Raw genomic sequence first — 19496 nt, 5'->3', positions numbered from 1 at the left:
TTCTTCATTGGTGTTCTTCAGAAAAGAAGAACAGATATGTCTAAGAACTACTTTAAACAGTGAAAAGACAGAGGCAGAGCAAATGTTAAAAGCACGGTACTGCACATCAGTAATTAAAAGTCTTCTGGAAAGATTAATCCTTCAAAGAAAGGAGTGCATTATTTAGGCAATGTGGGATAATCAAGGACAGAACAAACAAAAACAGCCAACATCCAAAAAATTGTTTTAAAAAGCCCTCTGGGAAACATACAGCATTGTTGAAGAAATTATAAGAATACGCGTGAAAAAAGTTTCAGACTGTGTTGAGAATGACTAAATTCTACATACTGACTTGCAAACATGCCTAATATATTATATTTCCATGTTTGCTCATCTTTCAATAAATTGATTCACCTATTTCCTGTTTTAATGGCACTTTATGACAAATTGAGGGGTGACTTAAGGTTCTGGGACTATACTGTCTTGCAGAGTGTCCAGCTCTGGTCCTCGAAGGCCACAGTCCTGCTGGTTTTTGACGTGTTCCTTCCTCAACACATCTAATTAAAATTAATAAGTCATTGTGCAGAATTTCATGGGCATCCATTTATTAAAAGTCAGGTGTGTTAGAACAGGGAAACGCTGAAAAACTTGCAGGACTGCAGCCCTTGATGACCAACTTTGGACTCCCCTGCAATTATGTGAGTCATATACACATATTATATATATAAAAAATCTATGTCTGAGGGCCTTAAAAACAGGAACGAAAACCCACCCGTTGGTTTCACTAGAGAGACAGGATTTCCGTGCCAAACACAGAACCTGAACTACTCAGCCTGTGGCTGTTCTCTCATCCAGAAGAATTTGCACAGTAGTCTTCCGTCTTTTGTTGTGGGAAGGTTTTTCATGAACAAAGTGGTTTATTCAGGGAATAAAAATGTGGCTTTCTTGCTCATGGAGAAACGTTACCACAGTAGGTTTTGATGCTTGAGCTTTTTTGTTCTCTTTTATTTCCATTTTTTTTTCACCCAGTCTTCCCTAGTTTGACTGAACTAACTAAACTTGAAAAGAAAAGCAAAAAAAAAACAAAAAACAAAAACAAACAAACAAAAAACCACCAAGAGGAGAGTAATGCAGGTGATTTCAGCACACTTTTTGAAAGCACAACCAACACTTTTAGCTGTGTTGTTCATTCCAAGCACATCCTAGACAAGTTATACATCATGAAAAGGTGACTTTGTAAAAATGAATAATACAAAAGCAATGAATGTTATTAAGGAGAATAAATAACAAATCAGACTCAAATTACCTTTTCAATTGCATGGCTTAAGCTCTGAATTTCCCAACATTATCTCCTCCAACATATGACAACTCCTGCTTTGATGCAGAGTACCTCCATGCAGTTCTGCGTGGGGAGTGTTTTGTGCTGAAAACAGAAGCCAAGTCGTGACCACCTTTGTTTTGTTTATCTCTTTGATATGGCTAATAAAAGGAGACCTCATTACGTAGATTTTAAACCATGGATGCAAACAGGTTATTCAAGTCTAAATATGTGTTAAAGACAAATTTAGAAATACTCAGATTCAGTCCAGAAGCTGATTGGTCAACACATTGTTGGCGTAATATATTATTAAGCTATTAATAAACCTGAGCATGCTCTTTTCATTGCATTTTCTCTGCACGAAACCTTCAAAGCCTGTGGGTAAACTTCAATCCGCTTTACTTGATTCTTGTGACCAGTTCAACCACTAAAATATCCCTTCCATAAATACACAACAAAGCGGAGTCTGTTCTCCATGATTCATTTATTTCTAATCTCAATGTCTTAAAATTGCATTTGGCTTTCCTATTATCTGCTGGTGTTGCAGAAAGTCACACAGGTGCAGCAGCAAAACTATAATGCTGGATTCCAGGTGATAAAGACTTCCACGGTGAGCAAATAAGAAAAAAATAAAGGAGCACAGAGTTCATCTGAATGTGAGATAGCTAAACTGTATTTTACAGACTTCGTTCTTACAGTTCTTCCCTGCAAGGGATGTTCTGGTGTTTGCTAGAAAGTGAGGGGGGGTGGGGGGGGGGGGGGGGGGGGGGGGGGGCGGAGAAAAAAGAAAAACACACTTTTTTTTTTTTTTTTTTACAAAAGCAATTAGCCTTTTTTAATTTTACATTGCATTGAAAATTTACATAATAGATTCATACATTTTACAAATAATTTCATCATAAAAATATATTTCTGTACAAAACACTTTTTTATTCTATATTTCTTCTTCTTTTTTTTTTCCTTTTTTGAAACTTTTTTTCAAATGGTGAATATTTCCAATGTCCCCAGGCAGGAACGGCTAGAAGTCCTTCAAATCACGTGGGTCTTATTGCGGTTGATCATTAGGAAAAGCTTGTGGTAAAATAGACTGACGCTTAGAAAAAAAAAAAAAAAAAAGACCACTGATGAAGGAGGGGAGCGCTGGAGCAGGCGTGTATGTGCGTGAATGTGTGTGAGAGTGACATAGGATGTATGTTGGCTGATGGCAGGGAGGGTCCCCTTGGTTTTGGTAGGCACTGTGTCAGATTCGTACCAAAAGAGAAGAAGAACAACAAAAGCAGCAACACTCGATCCAAACTGTGATAATAAGAAATGTAACCATAGCGATGCAGCGCGGGACGATCGCAGCATGGGTAAACAAGGAAGCCCCAGCTACTGCTGCTTTTAAGTCACTAATGACTTTAAAAGGAGTTTTGTGTCAGCTGGTGGCAGTTGGCGCCTGTGGTCAGAGCAGCGGGGGTGTTGAAAACGGAGTGAATGTTTTCATGCACCCTGGCACCTCGTCTCATTAAGAATCACAGTTTTTCATCATTCGACAGAGCCGCCAGATTCTCAAGATGAAGCAAATATTTTTCTAAATTCTTCTGTATTCCTGTCAGGCCAGGTAATATGCTACATTTCCACACCTTATCTTTAAAATTATTTACCACTATTGTTTCGTACAAAAATCAAACATCTAATGCACCAACAGTGGTTTATTGGCGGTGCATTAAACCAGGAGAAAGGCCGTAGCAGCCTCCGCACGCTGACAGAGCTGAAATATTGGAAAGGTCGCTGGGTTTAGAAAAAGTTTTTATCAGTAGGCGTTATCAGATGTGAAATATCGATACCAGCCATGGAACCATGAGCTGATATTATATATTTATACCTTTAACAAAACCAAAATAAGTTATATTTCACTCTTTTTTTAATGTTTGCCATTAGTAGATTCTAAAATGGGGTCTGTTCATATTAAAGCTTCACAGTTGAAAGAATAAATGATATTTAAGACTATGTCCAGCTTTTCTTATTTACACACAAACCCATAAGATGGTTCTGATACACCAAAGGTAGTATAGTCTCATTAAAACCCCAAGTTAAAAACTTGAACAGTGTACCGTTATCTGTGATTCATGCTGATTAAAACTGAGTTGGGAGAAACACATGGCGAGTATTAAATAAAGAAAAAATGTCAAAGATCAGAGTTGGAATGAGGAAGTAGAAACGTGAATGTTCACTGAAATCAAAGTCATCATTTTTTTCTGAGCAAAAAGTTACAAATATACAAGAAAAAAAAGAACTTAAACGCGTTTTCTTCCCCGCCTTCCTCAAACATCTATAATGTCTTCTATGAAGTCCGATCCAATTACATTTTTCCAATCAGTCTTAGTAGCAATAATCCTTATTCCAGTTTAGAACTACTACAATGCAGCAGTAAGTTTATATACTTACTGTAGTATCCTATACAGAGTATGGTGTACTATACTCAGGATAGTATACATTCAAACATTGCTGTGAATTGGGTCTGTTCAGAGAAAATACTGAGAGTGAGACAGTAATGTGTCTAATATTGGTGCATTGTGTTTGGGCTTCTCCGTTTACCAATGTTGTCTATTCCTTAGTTTTTTATTTTTAATGACAGAATTTTTCCTATTTTACCTCTGCCGAAGTGGTTGTGGCATTGGTTTGTCTGTCTGTCTGTTAGCACCATAACTCAAAATGGATGGAGTTTTACTGAAAGTTCAGGAAATTTAGAAAATGGGATTCGGAATAAGTGCTTAGATTTTGGGGATGATCCAGTTCATTGACTGGATCTAGAACTTTGTTTAAGGATTCTTCAATTTGAGGAGATAGAAATAATTTTGCCATTAGAGCTTCCAACTAAACAACAACCACCACCACCATCACTGGCCAAATTAAATAAAAAGGTTTTCTGGAGGTCTGTGCTTTCTGAGTGTTTCTATTTCTTTCACCCTGCAAGATATCTCGTAATCCCCAAGATTATTTCTGATTATGATTAACAAATCTGGGATTATTTTTCTTGAAAATCTGCACCTTTCACCTCAGAAAATGTTCCTTTCCTTCCATAAATTTACACATTTAATTTACAACAAGTAAAAAAAAAAAACAAAAAAACAATAAAATAAAATTATATTGAATTTTTCCACTTTTATCCTCTAAAATTCCTAAATCCTTGCAACAGATTTTAAAACAAGGGCGAAATGGGTTTTTATAAAAGCAATAAAATATAAATAAGCTTGGATTAAACAGAATTACGTTATTTCACCAGGCCAGTAATTAGTGAAAGAAAATATGTCTTGACACAAAAATAATACAAGGATTAAATTTAAATGAAGCATGAATAAATAGTTCCATTTCATATCTAATGAAAGCAAGCATTCCCTCCCACATCCATCAATTGATCCTTTGCGCCGTTGTGTTGACTGTTCAAAAATCCAAACATAAACAAGCGTATCAATGTACAACACAAATTTTCTCCAGCCATCACGCACATGTTCATCAGCAATGATCTCCATTACTATAATTACTGCTCCTTCATCGCCATTGTGAATAATGGAAACATTCACTCTTCATCCATTTCTAATTACTCTCTGTGTTACCATGACTACACTGTTTGTCAGCATCTCTCAATTGTGGATAAAATACAACATTTGCACATGGTTTTGATGTGCAAATGTCTGTTTTACACTAGTGATTAGATTTGAAAACATTGCTGTAATGTCAGCTAATCATTAAAAGGATGACACTGTTTGTATCCAGTAAATGGATAACTGCAACCAAAGATGCACTAATGAAGGGTTTGATAAATCCGCCATATCGGATAAGTATGAGACAAAAACTTCAGTTTAAAGATCATGATTGTTGTTGGCAATCCTTGCATCTCAACAATTAAGACAAAAAAACAAAAAACACAATACCACTGACACCCATGACTGCCCCAGTGGGAAAGACAGTGGTGGTGAGAGGAGCTCCATGCAATGCAAAAGATTAAAATGAACAAATTTCATGTTTCATTGCAACCAAAAAGTTGTGTTTGTTGACTTCCATGTCTTTTACGCAGATATTTCTTTCACCTTTTCTAAAAACTCTGCTATAATCTGTCTTTCCCCTTCAGCCCCTCCCTTGTGGTAAATATATAGCACAAAAATATAGGTGGTGAATGCTCCAGAATATATATGCAATAGATTTACAGATCAGAAGATTCTGCAGCAGTAACAAAGAAAGAAGATAAGCACTCTCAGAGTGCAGAATCACAGTGGAACATCGTCCACAGTCGAAGGGCAACAACCCTGTTTGTCTTTCTTCTGACCTGTCTATCTCTCTGTAAGCCGGCTAGTATGTGTGTATACCTGTTTGTCTTGTAGTGAAGATGGCGGACTGCCTTTTTTCTTTCATTGTGAGAGTGGTCTTAATCCCAGCTGTCTGGGTCTGACTCTGCAATGTGTGTAACTGTCATATTTCGTGTGGTTGATTCACTCTGTCAGTCCTGCCTCTTTCAACCTTTCTGTCCCTGCGTTGGTTCACCTCTCGGTGAATAGACAGGTAGTGTCCCTGTAAAAATGTGCTTTAGTGCCAGAGCTCTCTGTTTTCTCAAAGTCTTTATCTTTGTTAGTCCATCAGAGTCCTCTGTTCGTTCAGTCCATTCCTAATCGAATTCCTTTTAAATTCACGGGATCAGGAACATCTTTCCTGAAGGCAATATTCTGTCTGATCTGACTCATTATGTAGAGGGAGGGCTGACCTCTCTCACTAGATGATTTCAGGTTAGACAGACTCTGATTGGCTGTGTAAGACTTGTAAGATCTCATCTTTTCTCTTAATGACTGCCTTACTCTGCTTCCAGTTCAGTTAGGGGCTGTCTCCATCTCGTTATTCTCCTCTCTTATCCATTGGATGGAAAGGGGCAGTTTATCCATTAGATGAGTCAGTCTCTCATCTGTTCTATTAGTGCTCACTCCCCTTTAGGTTCCTTGTAGTTTTGCTTCGCTCTAATCCCAGCTCAGTTAGGATTACAGCTCCATCTGCAGGGATGCCCTCATCCTTCACTTGGGAGTTAGTCTCTTTTCAAAGCAGCTTTTGCAACTGTCTGCTAGCATTAGCCTTCTTCGATTCCATTTAGCTAGGAAAAAAGAGAGGGGAAAAAAAAAAAAATAGTACTAGAGACTAGTACCACTGGTCTCTGGTTGTCATGGAGACAGGAGATTGTCCTGTTTGCTTTTTACTCTGTGGACTTTTTAGAAATAGGCTTTTGTTCACAACTAGTAAGTCAGTTTACTGATGGTCTGCTGGTGACACTGTTTTTCCGACTGTCAGTGTTAAATTGTAATTAATAACCAGTCTTTACTTCACAGTGTCTTCGATGAAAACATCCTTGTGTCGCTTTCTTCCGTGCCAGGTCAACGCAGATGGCGTGAAAACATGTTTTGAACAAAATCCCCATTTATTTTCTTTGTTAAAGCAGTTTATATTGTATAATCATGGCTGGAGCACTCAGGGTTTGTGCTCTACTTCTCCGAGGAAACAAATGGCTGTAGAACTCAGTGTTGGTTTTCTCTTCAAACAAAGTACAAAATTCTGAGCTGGGTTGTTGTGACGCGATGAGATCCGACGAGCAGGTCATGGCTTACTTGTTGGTAATGATGTTACTGACAGAAAGGGAGGTTAAATAAGAGCTCAAAGTACAATGGCTGTGTGGTTTAGGATCAGCTCATAAAGTATCCATGACCTGCTGTATTTTGGGATTAGAGTAAGGTGGTTTGCTGTTGCGTTGCATCCTTTTGTCTTTCACTTGATGTCACATCTCGCATTAAGTTCACTCCTGGTTATTTGCATTTTTTAAAAGCAGCAGACCATTTTCCTTCCTGGATACAGAGCACTGCTATTGAGGGGAACCAACGCTGGTTTTTGGTTTCAGCGAAGAATTTTTCCTCTGCTGCTGGGTGGGGGGGTGGGGGGGGGATTGCGTTTCTAAACGGGAAGCGAGGTCTTTTATAATTAGACTGTGCTGCTGGCGATGTTGAAGTTTGACTCGAAGCACACGGTTTCCCTCTTCCACAGCCTTGTACCAATTGTGGTCCCATTAAGTATCTGTGTCATTAAACTCAAGTAAGGATAAGGGATCCTCATACCATGGTGCACACAGTATTTAGATTTGGATCGAATCTAACAGCTTTCCCCTCCACAGCCTTGGTGTTGGTGTTGTACATGGGGTTCTCAAATGCAGCTTGGCCGTTGTTGTTTTCGTGGACCGAGCAGCCTGTGTACTGTGTTTTTGGTGTAGTCCTGTGAAAAAAAAAGAGAAGCATAAACAAACTATGAAAGACAAATTCTTCTAATTTTCTATTAATATTAGCATAATTGAGTAGCCTGCGGACAATGGTGAATGCAATCTTGGGAGTAGCGGCATAGTAAACAGGCTTTAAGAGGGATTAGAGACAGTGTGTTGTGCTTTTTAGTAAGCCTAGCGTGATTCCAAACAACCCATCCAAAACTAATTCCTTCAGCAAGCACCCTTTTTTTCTTTTGCTAGATATTAACAGCAGAACAGACGTTATCTGCATCTGTTAACAATGCAAACACCAGTCAGTTTTGCTTAAATCTTGTCTCGGAAAAAAAATCCAATTTACCACCTTCTAAACAAGGATTGTTTTGCAGCAGTGTTTGCAACAGACAGTGACTTAACTGCCTCTTAGCACCTCAACAACCAAACCATTCAAGCAGGCATTGTTTTCACAAATTAGACATCTTCTTAAAATGTTAACGATGCCTTTTTTCTTCTGTTTGAATGACAGTAATGGAAAAAAACCGAAGAGGACCGAAGATTCTCTGACAGGAACATAATTTCCTTCTTTTTTCCCCGTTTTGTTGAGGCACTTCAGAGGAAGACACGCAGGGGCTTCTTTTTTTTTTTCCAACATACCTTTGTTTATAGAGATAGAAGCCAAAGCCAGTAAAGATCAGAGCAAAGAAAGGCACCAGAATAGCGATAGCCACAGAACTGCTGTTGGTACCGAGCTGTGGGGGAGGTGAGTTTTGGCTCTCTGACGTGTTCAGGCCTGTCACAGATGATAAAATAAACATTTAGAGTCTGAATTTCTTGCCTGAGTGATGTGATAAATTAACATAGTGAACATTTAGGTTTGCTTTCCTGGAAACAATACCTTTAAAATATTGTTTATTGTTATTTAAGAATTCTTTGCTCTTTTTACTGTGCTTGATACTGTTTGACTCTTTAACTGGAAAATCTGCAGTGGAGAGATTGTGGTAAACAACAAATGATTGGCGTGTCCCAGCTCAGTAGTTTCAGGTGAAACCCTGTCGACAGTGAATGCTGGAACATCATAATTACTCTGCTTAGCTTTCATGGTTGACCTTCCATTTCCAGTTGGATGTGATACATGTTTAAAGAGTCCAAGTGGATGAGTCTTTTAAGTCTGATGAGCAGCTTTTTCTGCAAGTCTATTGAAATGCCGTTTTATAGTTGATCGAAGAGAAAGATGTTGATGCTGATACAAAACCTAGAAGAGAGAATTACCTAGTCGCTGCAGTCCAAACTGTCCGTAGTCTTTTCCCTGAATGAAACCTTGGAATACATAACTGGAGCCATCAGGCTCTGCTGATACCTGGAAGAGACGGAGATATGACAGAAACATTCATCAAGAAAAGGTTTAGTGGAGACAAAAAGGAAGCTAGCAGAAAGACAAGTAGTTCTTATATATTTCATTCTGTAAATTGTTTTTTACATAATTTGTGGTTACGAGCAGGTCATACATTCATGACTATGGGAAGTGGTTTTTTTTTGTTTTTCTTTAGTTTTACTTTCTGCAAAATAACCTGACTGAATTTTAAGAAACTAAACAAAGAGGCTAGTTATGATAAAATAAAATAAAATAAAAAAAAAAACAACCTCTTTTTATGTGGGCAAAATTGTGCTTGATACTTTTAAAACATCAACATATGGAATCAGTCGTAGTGCAGGATGTGCACCAATTACTCTGATCCAGTATTTCATCACAATGTTTCAAACTTAGTACTGCTAATCCCAATGACTGACGTGGCTCATCACATGAATGAAGCAGTGAAATGTCTCACTCAGACCAAATGAGCAGAAATCTAAGTAAACCCTCCTCTATGGGTTGCTTTTTAGAAAATGACAGCACTCCACTAAAATGCTTTTAAAAAGACATGAACACCCCAGACATGTTTGGCATTATTGTTTACCATAGTTATTTCGCAGCAGCTTCAATCTGTTTCACACATTTAATCATGCTGATTATATTTCTTCCCTCCAGAACTTACAAATCCATCCATGGTCCAGGAGTCTTCGATAATCTTGGCTGGTGAGATGGCAGAATCTTTAAGCTGGCCCTGGTTCACATAGTTCACCTGGTACATCAGCAGAAGAAGCCTGGCCTCCGAAGCCTTATAAACTCCTAAAGGGGGAAGGATAGACGCACAACTTAAAAATATAATTGGCAATATACTAAAACTGTTGAAGTAATTTTCCCCTGGAGCACCAGCAGGTGATGTACAGTATATCACCCTCAATTACAAACTTGTAGAAAAGATGTTTTACCGGGACATAAAAGCAGAAGAAAAATCTGAATTTAGTAAAAAATATCAATGCTTATTTAAAAAAAGATGTATAAAACACGGGGAGGCAGTATTTAGTCAACATATTTAGACAGAAACGTGCGTTTGGTGTAATTCCCTCACATATCACAAATCATCTTTATGATATATCTAGTCAGTCAGACAGCTTTAGAGGTGTTTGCAGGAATATTTATCGTCTTGCGTGGAGCCTGCTGTTTTCTCATGCCTCCGGGTCTTTATGCTAAGCTAGACGGCTCGTGTTTTAGCATATTAAGACTGCAGCTTCTCACTTAATGCCAAGACATATGATTGATATCTTTTCGACTCTTAGAAAAAAAAACCCAGCAAAAGTGTAATTTTGCTAAATGTGAGACTAATGCATTAGTATTAATCCTACTCAAAGTAAGTACTTGTTTCAGAGCGCTGCAGAGCTGAAGAAAACCTAACATGTTCAGAAGGATATGGTACAAAGTTTAAAGCAACTAGGCAGTGATCTTTCTGTGTGCGACAGCAGCTTCAGCTGTTATTGCTGCAAAACTGAACCTTCAAGCCAGAAAACGATTGTTAAAAGTCAGATAGCGTGCTTTTTGCGATATGGTTGTTGAGCTCTCTGCAACTTCAAGAACTGATTCTAGCTTCAACAGGATTTGTGTTTTTATACGGTTTTAACCCCCTATTGATGATGTTAAGAGACCCTGGGAGGTATGTATCTGAGTAAGTATGTGTGTGAGTTTAAAGGTACAATAACAACATTAAATGGAAGCATGGTGGCTTTAGGAGTTTAAGAGACACCGTAATCTACCGTTAGATAGCGACACACATCAGTGAAAGAGTTGAAGGCAGGAACTAAGTGTGTATTTACTGTAGAGCATCTTGTAGTACTAGACTATAAACATGACATATTTTCATCACGTACAGCATACCATCATGCCATGCTGGGGCATTACAGGTAGGAATGCAGTACTTTATGTAGAACCATAAAGTCACATGCCTGACAGGAGTAGTTCCATGTTGCCGTTGCTAAGGGTAACATTAACTCTCCAAGTTGTGGAATTAAAGCTGGTGATGCTCAGCGTCATAGGCTGCTTCCTCCCACGGTAATTGTAAGAGCCCTTCCATATGTAGTTCGGAGCGAAGACATCATCTGGAACTAGAGAGGAGAACAAAAGAAAAGTCACTTTCATATACTTATAATCCTTTTTTCCCGTCCTGTCTCCTGGCTATTTATTTATTTATTTAAATAAACAATAATGCCCTGGTTTTCAGCTGTTTTCCTGCCTCCATGTACTGGTGCTCCTTTAAATCCAAATAATCTCTCTTCTATTTGGTTCCACGAGGTAATCCAGTCCAAATGAAATCCTGATCTTCTCACTGCAGATCAGTGAGTCGGATCAGTGATATCCTTTACGCCAACTTTATGTTTGTATATTGGTAAGCAAATTTTATTTATTTATTTATTTTTTTTACTTTTTTAAATAAAAGCCTTATTTTTCACAATTTTTTCAAAAAAAGGAAAAAAATACAGTTACTACTTAATATTTTATTGAAACCTTGAAAGAACTTAAAATAGAATCACAATAAGCAACGGACATAAATAAAGCCAAAGTATTAACATTGTGAAACTTTATACTCTCTAATTCCTGCACTTTTTTCAGTACATTTCAGTACGATTCAAATCTGGATCTCCAGCTACTGGTAGTCCATGTACCTGGCCCGTAGCACTTCTTTCTTTTGCATGACTTGTTTGATTGACCATGCTAATCAAAATAAAGTCACACCCTTCCAAAGATTTTTTTTTCTTTTTAAAAAAAAAAAAAAAGAATCAGCTTTTCTGATTCACTATGAAGAATTGACTTTCAGATGCAGCTTGTTCTTGATAGACACATCGCAGCCCGACTGGTCTCCAGTGTTGTATTCCATCAGATCATGTAACTTTGTGACCTTAAAACTCCACATTCCTGACTTGTTTGGTGACACAGTGACACTTATTATGTGCATATTTGGAGCCGTCACTGCCCAGCGGCGCCATGATCCTTTTTTTGCTTCCTGTTCAAAGTTATAGGTGAGTTTTGCTCTATGCACTATATCACACATTAGCAAAAAGATATCAACACACTGCCGGTTCTGAACACACACAGTTGCGGATTTAGGAGAAACATCAACGGAGATTAGCTGAGGAAGAGAGTTAAAAAAAAGAGAAAAATCTCCCAAAGTTCCGTATTGCTTCTTTAATTATCTGAGCTGTGCTAACGTTGCATGACACACAGTATCCTGAGAAATATCTATATACAGCATTGGTTATTAAGCTGTGGGCTCGTCAGTGGTCCTGCTTCCACCATTTCCAAGTGCTTCAATTCTAGTGTCGTATCCAATTCCTTTCTGAGCTCTGCCTGAGTGCTGACTTGCGCTTACTCAGTATAGTTGCCATGTTGCCTGAGGGAAGCTTCCGCTACACTGTAGACCTGTAGTTCAAAGGTGCTGAACCCTTGAGCTGATCCCACATGAGTAGCATTGTCCTAATATGTGTTAAGCAGTATCTGTACATCTTAACAGTATTCAGTCCTTTGTGCTTTCAGGTGATCTGACTGGTTCTAGCTCTTGCTGTGATCTGCTCTTAAGTCTATCAGCGTGGGATAGATGGATGTTTTCATGCCTTTTTCTGTCACATGCCAGTTTTGCTCAATTTCAGCTCTGGGTGTATCTAGCTGTATCTAGCTGTATGTATCTGTATCTATCCTTGTGTGATGGTTCCCTTGCAGCTGGGACTTCGTTCTGGATGGCAGAACAGGCCTTTTATTTATTTGGCCTCTTCCTCTGTGGAGTTTCTCATCTGTCCAGCAGGAAGAACTAAGAGCCTTTGTTCTTTACAGAGAACCAAATCTTTGCTCCACTTTAGAAAAGAAAAAAAAAACTTTTGTTTTTCTTCAAACTCATATAAACACATAAATGATGAATAGTTACTGCAAGTTCTTTCTTTTTCAGTGCATTTAATGTTATCACAAAATGTACTGCAGTAAGAAGGAAAGCTCACCAGTGAGCCTTAGAAAGGTTTTTAGCAGGTTTAAGGGTAAATTCCTGCTACGCTGTGAACGGAAACTTATGGAACTTCTTCCTGCTGTATATGCTGGACCTTCAAGTGCAATGAGAGACTAAACATTTCTGACATAGAGCAGCTTTGGGAAACTTACTACATGGCAAAGCTGAGAAAAACTTTGGACAAAATTGTAGCAGAGAAACGAGCAGAACATCACGGTAGATAATTTACCTTTCTGTGTGCAGTTGTGGTAAATATATCATTTAGAACTATGATAGAGAGCCATGAAGTACCTTAAAGCTGACAAAACATGAGCAACAACACTGTGTAGCAGAAATGAGTAGAGTGAGAAGAAGCAGAATTTATTAAACCAAACACTAAGCCTGACTGGAAGATAAGAGATAAGAAAGATCATTAATGAAAAATGAAATAAAATCTGTAAAAGAACTGACCATTAAGTTTTGGACTGGGAGTTCCTGTTACTGGCTTCACAGGTTTCTTCTTCTCTCCAGCTGCAAAGACAGAAGAATAGATGTAGAAGTTATAACATCTCCTCAGCAAAGAGTTTCAAAAAGTAAAAGCACACTTTATACAACTAAATAACCACATTTAGATGCGGCGCTGGTAACTTTTACTCACATATGCATAAAATGACAAAGAAATGCATTGAAATGGGCAATGCAAAATAAAACTCTTTAATGGTTATTTGTAGGCAGAGTAATGCAAATAGAGTTCATGACCAATAATTGTTGTGCACATTGGCTCCATTTAAAAGTGGCAGAAAGACACTCTGAGATCTGACCATCCAGAGCAGCCTCTCATCTTCTCAACATGCAGCTATTGTTGCCCACAAGTAAGGACAAGCAAAGGAGAGGACACGTGCCCTAGAATCTCAAATTGGATCAGAGAGTGCTCTGATTCTAAAGACTCCTTCAGGGCAACGAGGGGTGGTGTGGGGGTGGGGGTGGGGGTGGTGTCTTTATTTATCCTAGAGGAATTTAATTCCTTTTAATAGATGAATTATCATTTGAGGTTTTTGTGCACGGATCCTGGATGGTTTTAAGTTGTGAAACTGCTCTGTCTATAATGCACTCTAAAACTCTGCTTTTCTGACGAAATATAGGAATGAAAAATCCCTAATTTGGACGTCACCGGAAGGGATATTCATACAGAAGATATCCATCCATCAATTTTCCTGTTTTGTCCAATTCAGGGTTGTGGGAAGCTGGACTCTCTCCCAGCAATCATTGGGCAAGAGGCATGGCACACACCGGCCAGGTCGCCAGTCCATCACAGCGTCTATAGTAGATACCTGGAGCGAATTTTCCTTGATTTTGTGCCAACCCTTATCTGGACCCAGATGCATTTTAGCAAGTTGTATAATGTCTCATATAGGCGCTGCTTTCAGAGCTGACAATATCTGGTCATTTTAATTTTTTTTTTTCTCAATTAAATTTCTTGTGTGTGAGTGTGTATAATCTGACCATGAGATAAAACCTAAATAGATCAATATTGCTTCAAAATTAAGGGCTTCTCTGATTGAGCGTTTTAGCAACCACAGATCAAATTATTTAACATACACATATTATATATATATATATATATATATATATATATATATATATATATATATATACACACACTGGCAAGATTTTTAGTGAGAGAAGAAAAAATACATACATAAATACTTAACATATATCCCTCATTCATCACTCTACTTATATCTATGTAATAATGTGAGTGAGCTCCACTGATTTCACTGCATTTAAATTCTTCCATATTCCACAAAGACTTTGGAAACCTTTTTAATGTGCTCAAGAAAAACAGGTGTGTTTATGTGTTATCCTTTAGCATCCAGACCTCTAGCAGTCCACAGGCTGTCCACCCCACCAGTAAATCTCTCTTTACTCCAGATGGATCGTCTGTCCCATGGTGTAAACTGACATGGTGTCATTAAGAGAGACACACTCAGACATTCCTTTCTGTGTACTTAACTGAAGCTGCTCGGGATAAGTTCATCATACCAACACACATTTTACTTATAATGACACAGAAAAAAAAAGAGAAAAATAGGAGTGAATGTCATACTTCGACAAATGGGCATCTTTCCAGTCCAAGTGCCATCACTCTTGCAGACTCTGTGTTCAGAACCCCCTGCCAGGAAGTAGCCATGTTGACAGCTGTACACCAAAGTGTAGCCAAACCCAGGCAGATCCATCCCCACCACGTCTACGTGGAGTGGGCTCTCCGGCTGCTTACATGCATGGGCTGAAAGGTGGAAAGCTTAATTGTTCACTTGAGATGGTTACAATGGATAAAGCATAAACATGTATATGTCTTACGTATGCACTCAGGTTGTGTCCCACTCCATGTTAGATCAGGTTGGCAGGTTCTGGAAGATGATCCCTGAATCAAATGACCTGGCTGGCACTGAAATGACACCACACTCCCCACCTGTGTCCAAAGAGAGATATACAAAGTGTTGAGTTTTGTTAACCGTCCAAAAACCTTCAGAGGAACCTCACGGCAGTGGCCTGCCATGATAAATGACATTAATTCAGTTTATGGAGGCCAGCAACTGTAAAAGATGGATTTGTGTTGTACTGGCAAATACTAAACAAGCAAAATGCTTACTCTTCTAATTACTTTAAAGCATTTGTTAAGAGGGCCTGACCCAGACAGACATATTAGTCAGAAAGTCATGCAGATGAATGCTGTGCAGTGACTGTGCAGCTGCAAATCGCTGTTTATTCAGACTCTGAAAAGGAAATCGTTGTTATAAAATAATAATAATATTAACTTGTTCAATGATGTCTTTGAGAAAATGTTTAAGAATCTCTTCATCAGCGGTCTTTGTTTTGGGCGTAAATGCCTTCTGAAGTTCAACCACAGTTTCAGGAATGTGCCATCTCAGCAGCAGGAGTCAAATCAAGACATTGTTTTCAACTCTGCTGTCATTTTGGTGAAAATGCCTCTTCGTGACTTTCAGGGGCAAGGTTTTGTTGTCTGAGAAGCTATCTTGTGGCATTCCTGAGTTATCACCGCTTGTTTAAGTTTGTTTAAAAAAAACAAGAGAACTTTAGTGATACATCAGTATAATACTTCACCTATAAAAGGAAGGAAGCTGTGACTGAGGTTCAATATTCTAAGATTGTCCTTAAAACAATGTGATAAATTGGAGACCTTTGTTTCACATGATCCCCTCCTTTGCTGTCTGCAATACATTGATCACCAAGTAGGAAATGAAGGTAAAATACCTAAGCATTTCTTTAAAAGGAGCATTGGGCTGTATAACATCTGCCATGCCATGGCTGGCTTTAAAGGCAGCAGGTCTACATCATATCACTAACATAATCAGTCATCTTGCCAAATTTGCTCCCACATGCTTCCTTTTTTTAATTTTTCTATTTTGAGTGGAGAGTACAACCTCTAAAATTTCTGAATTCTTGAGAAGAAAATGTTTGTTGAAAAGTATATTAAGTATTTTTTAAAAAGTATTTCCATTATCATAAGTGTTATACACAGGCCAGTAAGCAGAAACAATTATATGTGGTTATTTCGGAGTGACCACTCAGTCGGCTGTGTGTGTGTATAGTGTTTTTAAGAAGATGTGTCAGGTGGGATATCCAGAGAATGAAGTGCACTTTAATTGTGAATCGAGTAATTCCAGCCTGTGAATGACATGTCCTGATGTAATGTCTTTTTTTATTCTTATGCAAGACACCTTAAGAAAGTTTTTTGTTTTTTCCCTGCTTCAACAAACCTAACTGAAATAAATGGGTCATTATGAAATAGACAAAAAGCTGTACTTTATTGTACTGTAGCAGAAAACAATGAAGCCAACAGGATAGCGGGCCCAAAGAAACAGAGTTTGACACCCCTGCTTCGGACTTGTGCCTCTTGAGACCTCTGTGGCCACGTTTTATTATTATTATTAGCTGTCAGCACTTCTTTGCAGTGTAATGTATGCCTATGTTAAGACCCTCCAGGTTGGTGGACAGATCAAGACGTATCCTTTTGTTTCTTCATGATGATTAAAAAACTCTCTGGACTTCTACTCTGACTTTAATCTGTCAGCATCAAACGTGTTCATGCAGTTATTTTCAGAGTCGCTGAAAATGTTCGACGCAGAAAAAGAAACTATTTTTCCTCCTTCTTGAAAACTTAAACAGATATTATAGACAGGCAATTTGTGAATTAAGAACAAGAGAAAATACACATTTCTCCTCTGGAATGCAATGTATTATTGTGATACAAAGGTGATTTTGGACCGATTAAACTTGGCAAGTGTAGCAAAATGTTGGCATTTGAAAGACTGTTGCTTAGTCTGGGATCCCCAACTGACAAAACGCCATGAAACTGTTTGTTTTGGTTTTTTTCTTCACATATTAGCTGTAGTAGAAACTGTAATCTGTCTATCCAGCAGTATCATGATTCATATAGTACTTTTTTCTATGTGATGGGTTTTAATAGCCACTCAGGTGTGATGAGCACAGCAAATATTCACATCACCTTTTACTCCCTTAGCATAAAAGCTCATATGTTAATTGTAAAAGACCAGAAGGGAGACAGGAACTTCAGCTGCCTGGACTTTTTAAATGGTCTTATACATTTTTATCTAGTTATATCCTTGCAAAAAAATTCAAGAAAGTTGGATCATTTTCATGCCTGTTGTACAGCTTTTAGCTTTTCAATCTACTAACTAGTTAACTTTTTGGCTTGCCTGTCTCCTATTTCCTCCATGTCTTTAACTTTTAGTCCTCCAAAACAGATCATATCAATTGCGCCACAACTTAGCATCTTATTTATTTTCTTTTTTTAATTACGACAACATGATACAGACTTAGTTAGTCAGGACAGTTGCTTTACCTTGAAACCATAGGTCCGATTTAAGGAGCCATATCGTGGCGTTCCTGGGTTATCACAGCTGGTTTTGGTTGGTTCTGAGAAAAAACAACATGAGAGTTTAAGTAATTACACACAACACCAGGAGAAAGATAAATTAGCAGCAATATATCTCCCCTCTCAAGTCTGCATTCCTCTCCACTGTTGTCATGGTAACAATGGGCTATATGTGCCATGAGAACAGCAGGGGGCAGTAGAACTTTATCAGAAAACGAAGCAGGGCCTGCCATGAGCATTTGTGTGTGTGTGTGAGCTCGTGTGTGTGTGTGTGTGTGTGTGGGGCAGGGTCATCAGCATGTAGAGCACATCCTGACGCAGAGCTCGATTCAATACAGCTTCCGAAATGACAGATTCACTCTCCACCTCTGTTTCTCTCTCCTCCTGTACCTCTCAATCTGCCCTCTTTCCCTCTCTTTTGTAACTGTTCTTTTCCTCTCTCTATCTTTCCATGTTGCCCCCCCCCGTCTTATTTAAGGAGCAGGCTGCTTTAGCTCAAAACTCATTCTGTTTCAGTCGCATTGTAATACACATCACACACGAACATACAGCTGCAATCACACGCTAATAAATCACACCAACACACACACACACACACATATATGCAGTAAAAGCCAAACACTCACCAGTGCATTCTGAGCTTGTTTCAGTCATAGGAAAAGGCTGAAGAAGCACACTGTATGTGCAAAAATCTCTGTCTTAAAAACAATTAGAAAACAAAATGGAAATATTCCCCCTTTCAGGATGAAATCTTCAGGAGAAGTTTATCTGCTGGATATTTGTGGTAATTCTCCTTCGCCAGGTATAGATTACATCTTTACATGAATGAAGCAAAACTTCACTGGTGGCTTTCTGTTTTTAGATCCACCATAACTCAAAGAAAATTCAACTTTGCAGCGATAAGTGCCGGATGTATGCCTTATCAATGGCTGTGAGGGAAGACAAAGTCAGGTGTCCGTTCACTGTTACAAAAGAGCTGATTTATTACAATTCAACTTTATGCTTGTTGTTGAAGCACCTGCTTTGAATCAGACATGTGAAGTGGTGCTCTAAGCATCATATGCGGTGGTGAACTGACCCAGCGGGACCATTTGTAATATGTGCTGAATATCCCTTCTCATTTTCTCCTTAATCCACGGACAGCAGCAGCTTGTTTGAAGTTGGATGTGGATGCCTGCTCCTGGAAGCCGTTAACTAAATACTGTAAGTTGCAGCATGTACTGGTGTATCACTTGTGAGCAAGCCCTTTCATTCTCACAAAGAGCTTCCTCCACTTTAGGAGAAAGCAGCACAGTTTTGCAATTATGAATGTTCGTTTACAGATAACTTATCATCAATGGCCTGGCGTCCCTGTACAAAGAAATTCAGTAGTTATATGACAAAATATCAGTGAGTGTGCGCTATTATGCTTTGGAGGCTCTGTGCTGTAGATGACAGACCGCTGCCCTTCAGGCTGATGTGACAAAGAAAAAAAAAAGCCTGACTGCTGAGGAACAAACTGCTTGGATGTGTGTTCAGCTGCATCCAGGTTGAAGGTGTATTTAGCAATTTTGCCTCATTTTTTTCTCAGATGAAATGCCATGTGAATCATACATTATCATACAGAACTCTACGTGACTTATTGTGAAATAGCAAACAATAGTAATATTCCATTTTTATACTTGCAAACAG

At 38.5% G+C, this 19496-nt stretch overlaps 1 protein-coding gene across 1 annotated transcript in view; it reads right to left on the bottom strand.

Moving 5' to 3' along the window:
* Positions 1-7419: 7419 nt before the first annotated feature.
* csmd3b (CUB and Sushi multiple domains 3b) overlaps positions 7420-19496 on the bottom strand; it is a gene marked incomplete at both ends in the record, with an annotated part of 385522 nt that continues 373445 nt past the window's right edge. Inside the window, 9 exons of the mRNA XM_079258329.1 lie at positions 7420-7579; positions 8217-8352; positions 8832-8919; positions 9596-9729; positions 10881-11039; positions 13376-13435; positions 15012-15191; positions 15266-15377; positions 17793-17866. Of these exons, the coding sequence (XP_079114455.1) occupies positions 7420-7579; positions 8217-8352; positions 8832-8919; positions 9596-9729; positions 10881-11039; positions 13376-13435; positions 15012-15191; positions 15266-15377; positions 17793-17866 (1103 nt within the window). The remainder of the gene's footprint in view (positions 7580-8216; positions 8353-8831; positions 8920-9595; positions 9730-10880; positions 11040-13375; positions 13436-15011; positions 15192-15265; positions 15378-17792; positions 17867-19496) is intronic.

The sequence above is a fragment of the Telmatherina bonti genome (genome assembly GCF_933228915.1).
Source record: "Telmatherina bonti genome assembly, chromosome: 19".
NCBI lineage: Eukaryota > Metazoa > Chordata > Actinopteri > Atheriniformes > Telmatherinidae > Telmatherina > Telmatherina bonti.
Note: the sequence above shows the minus strand (reverse complement) of the source record. Positions and strands in the feature narration are given on the sequence as shown.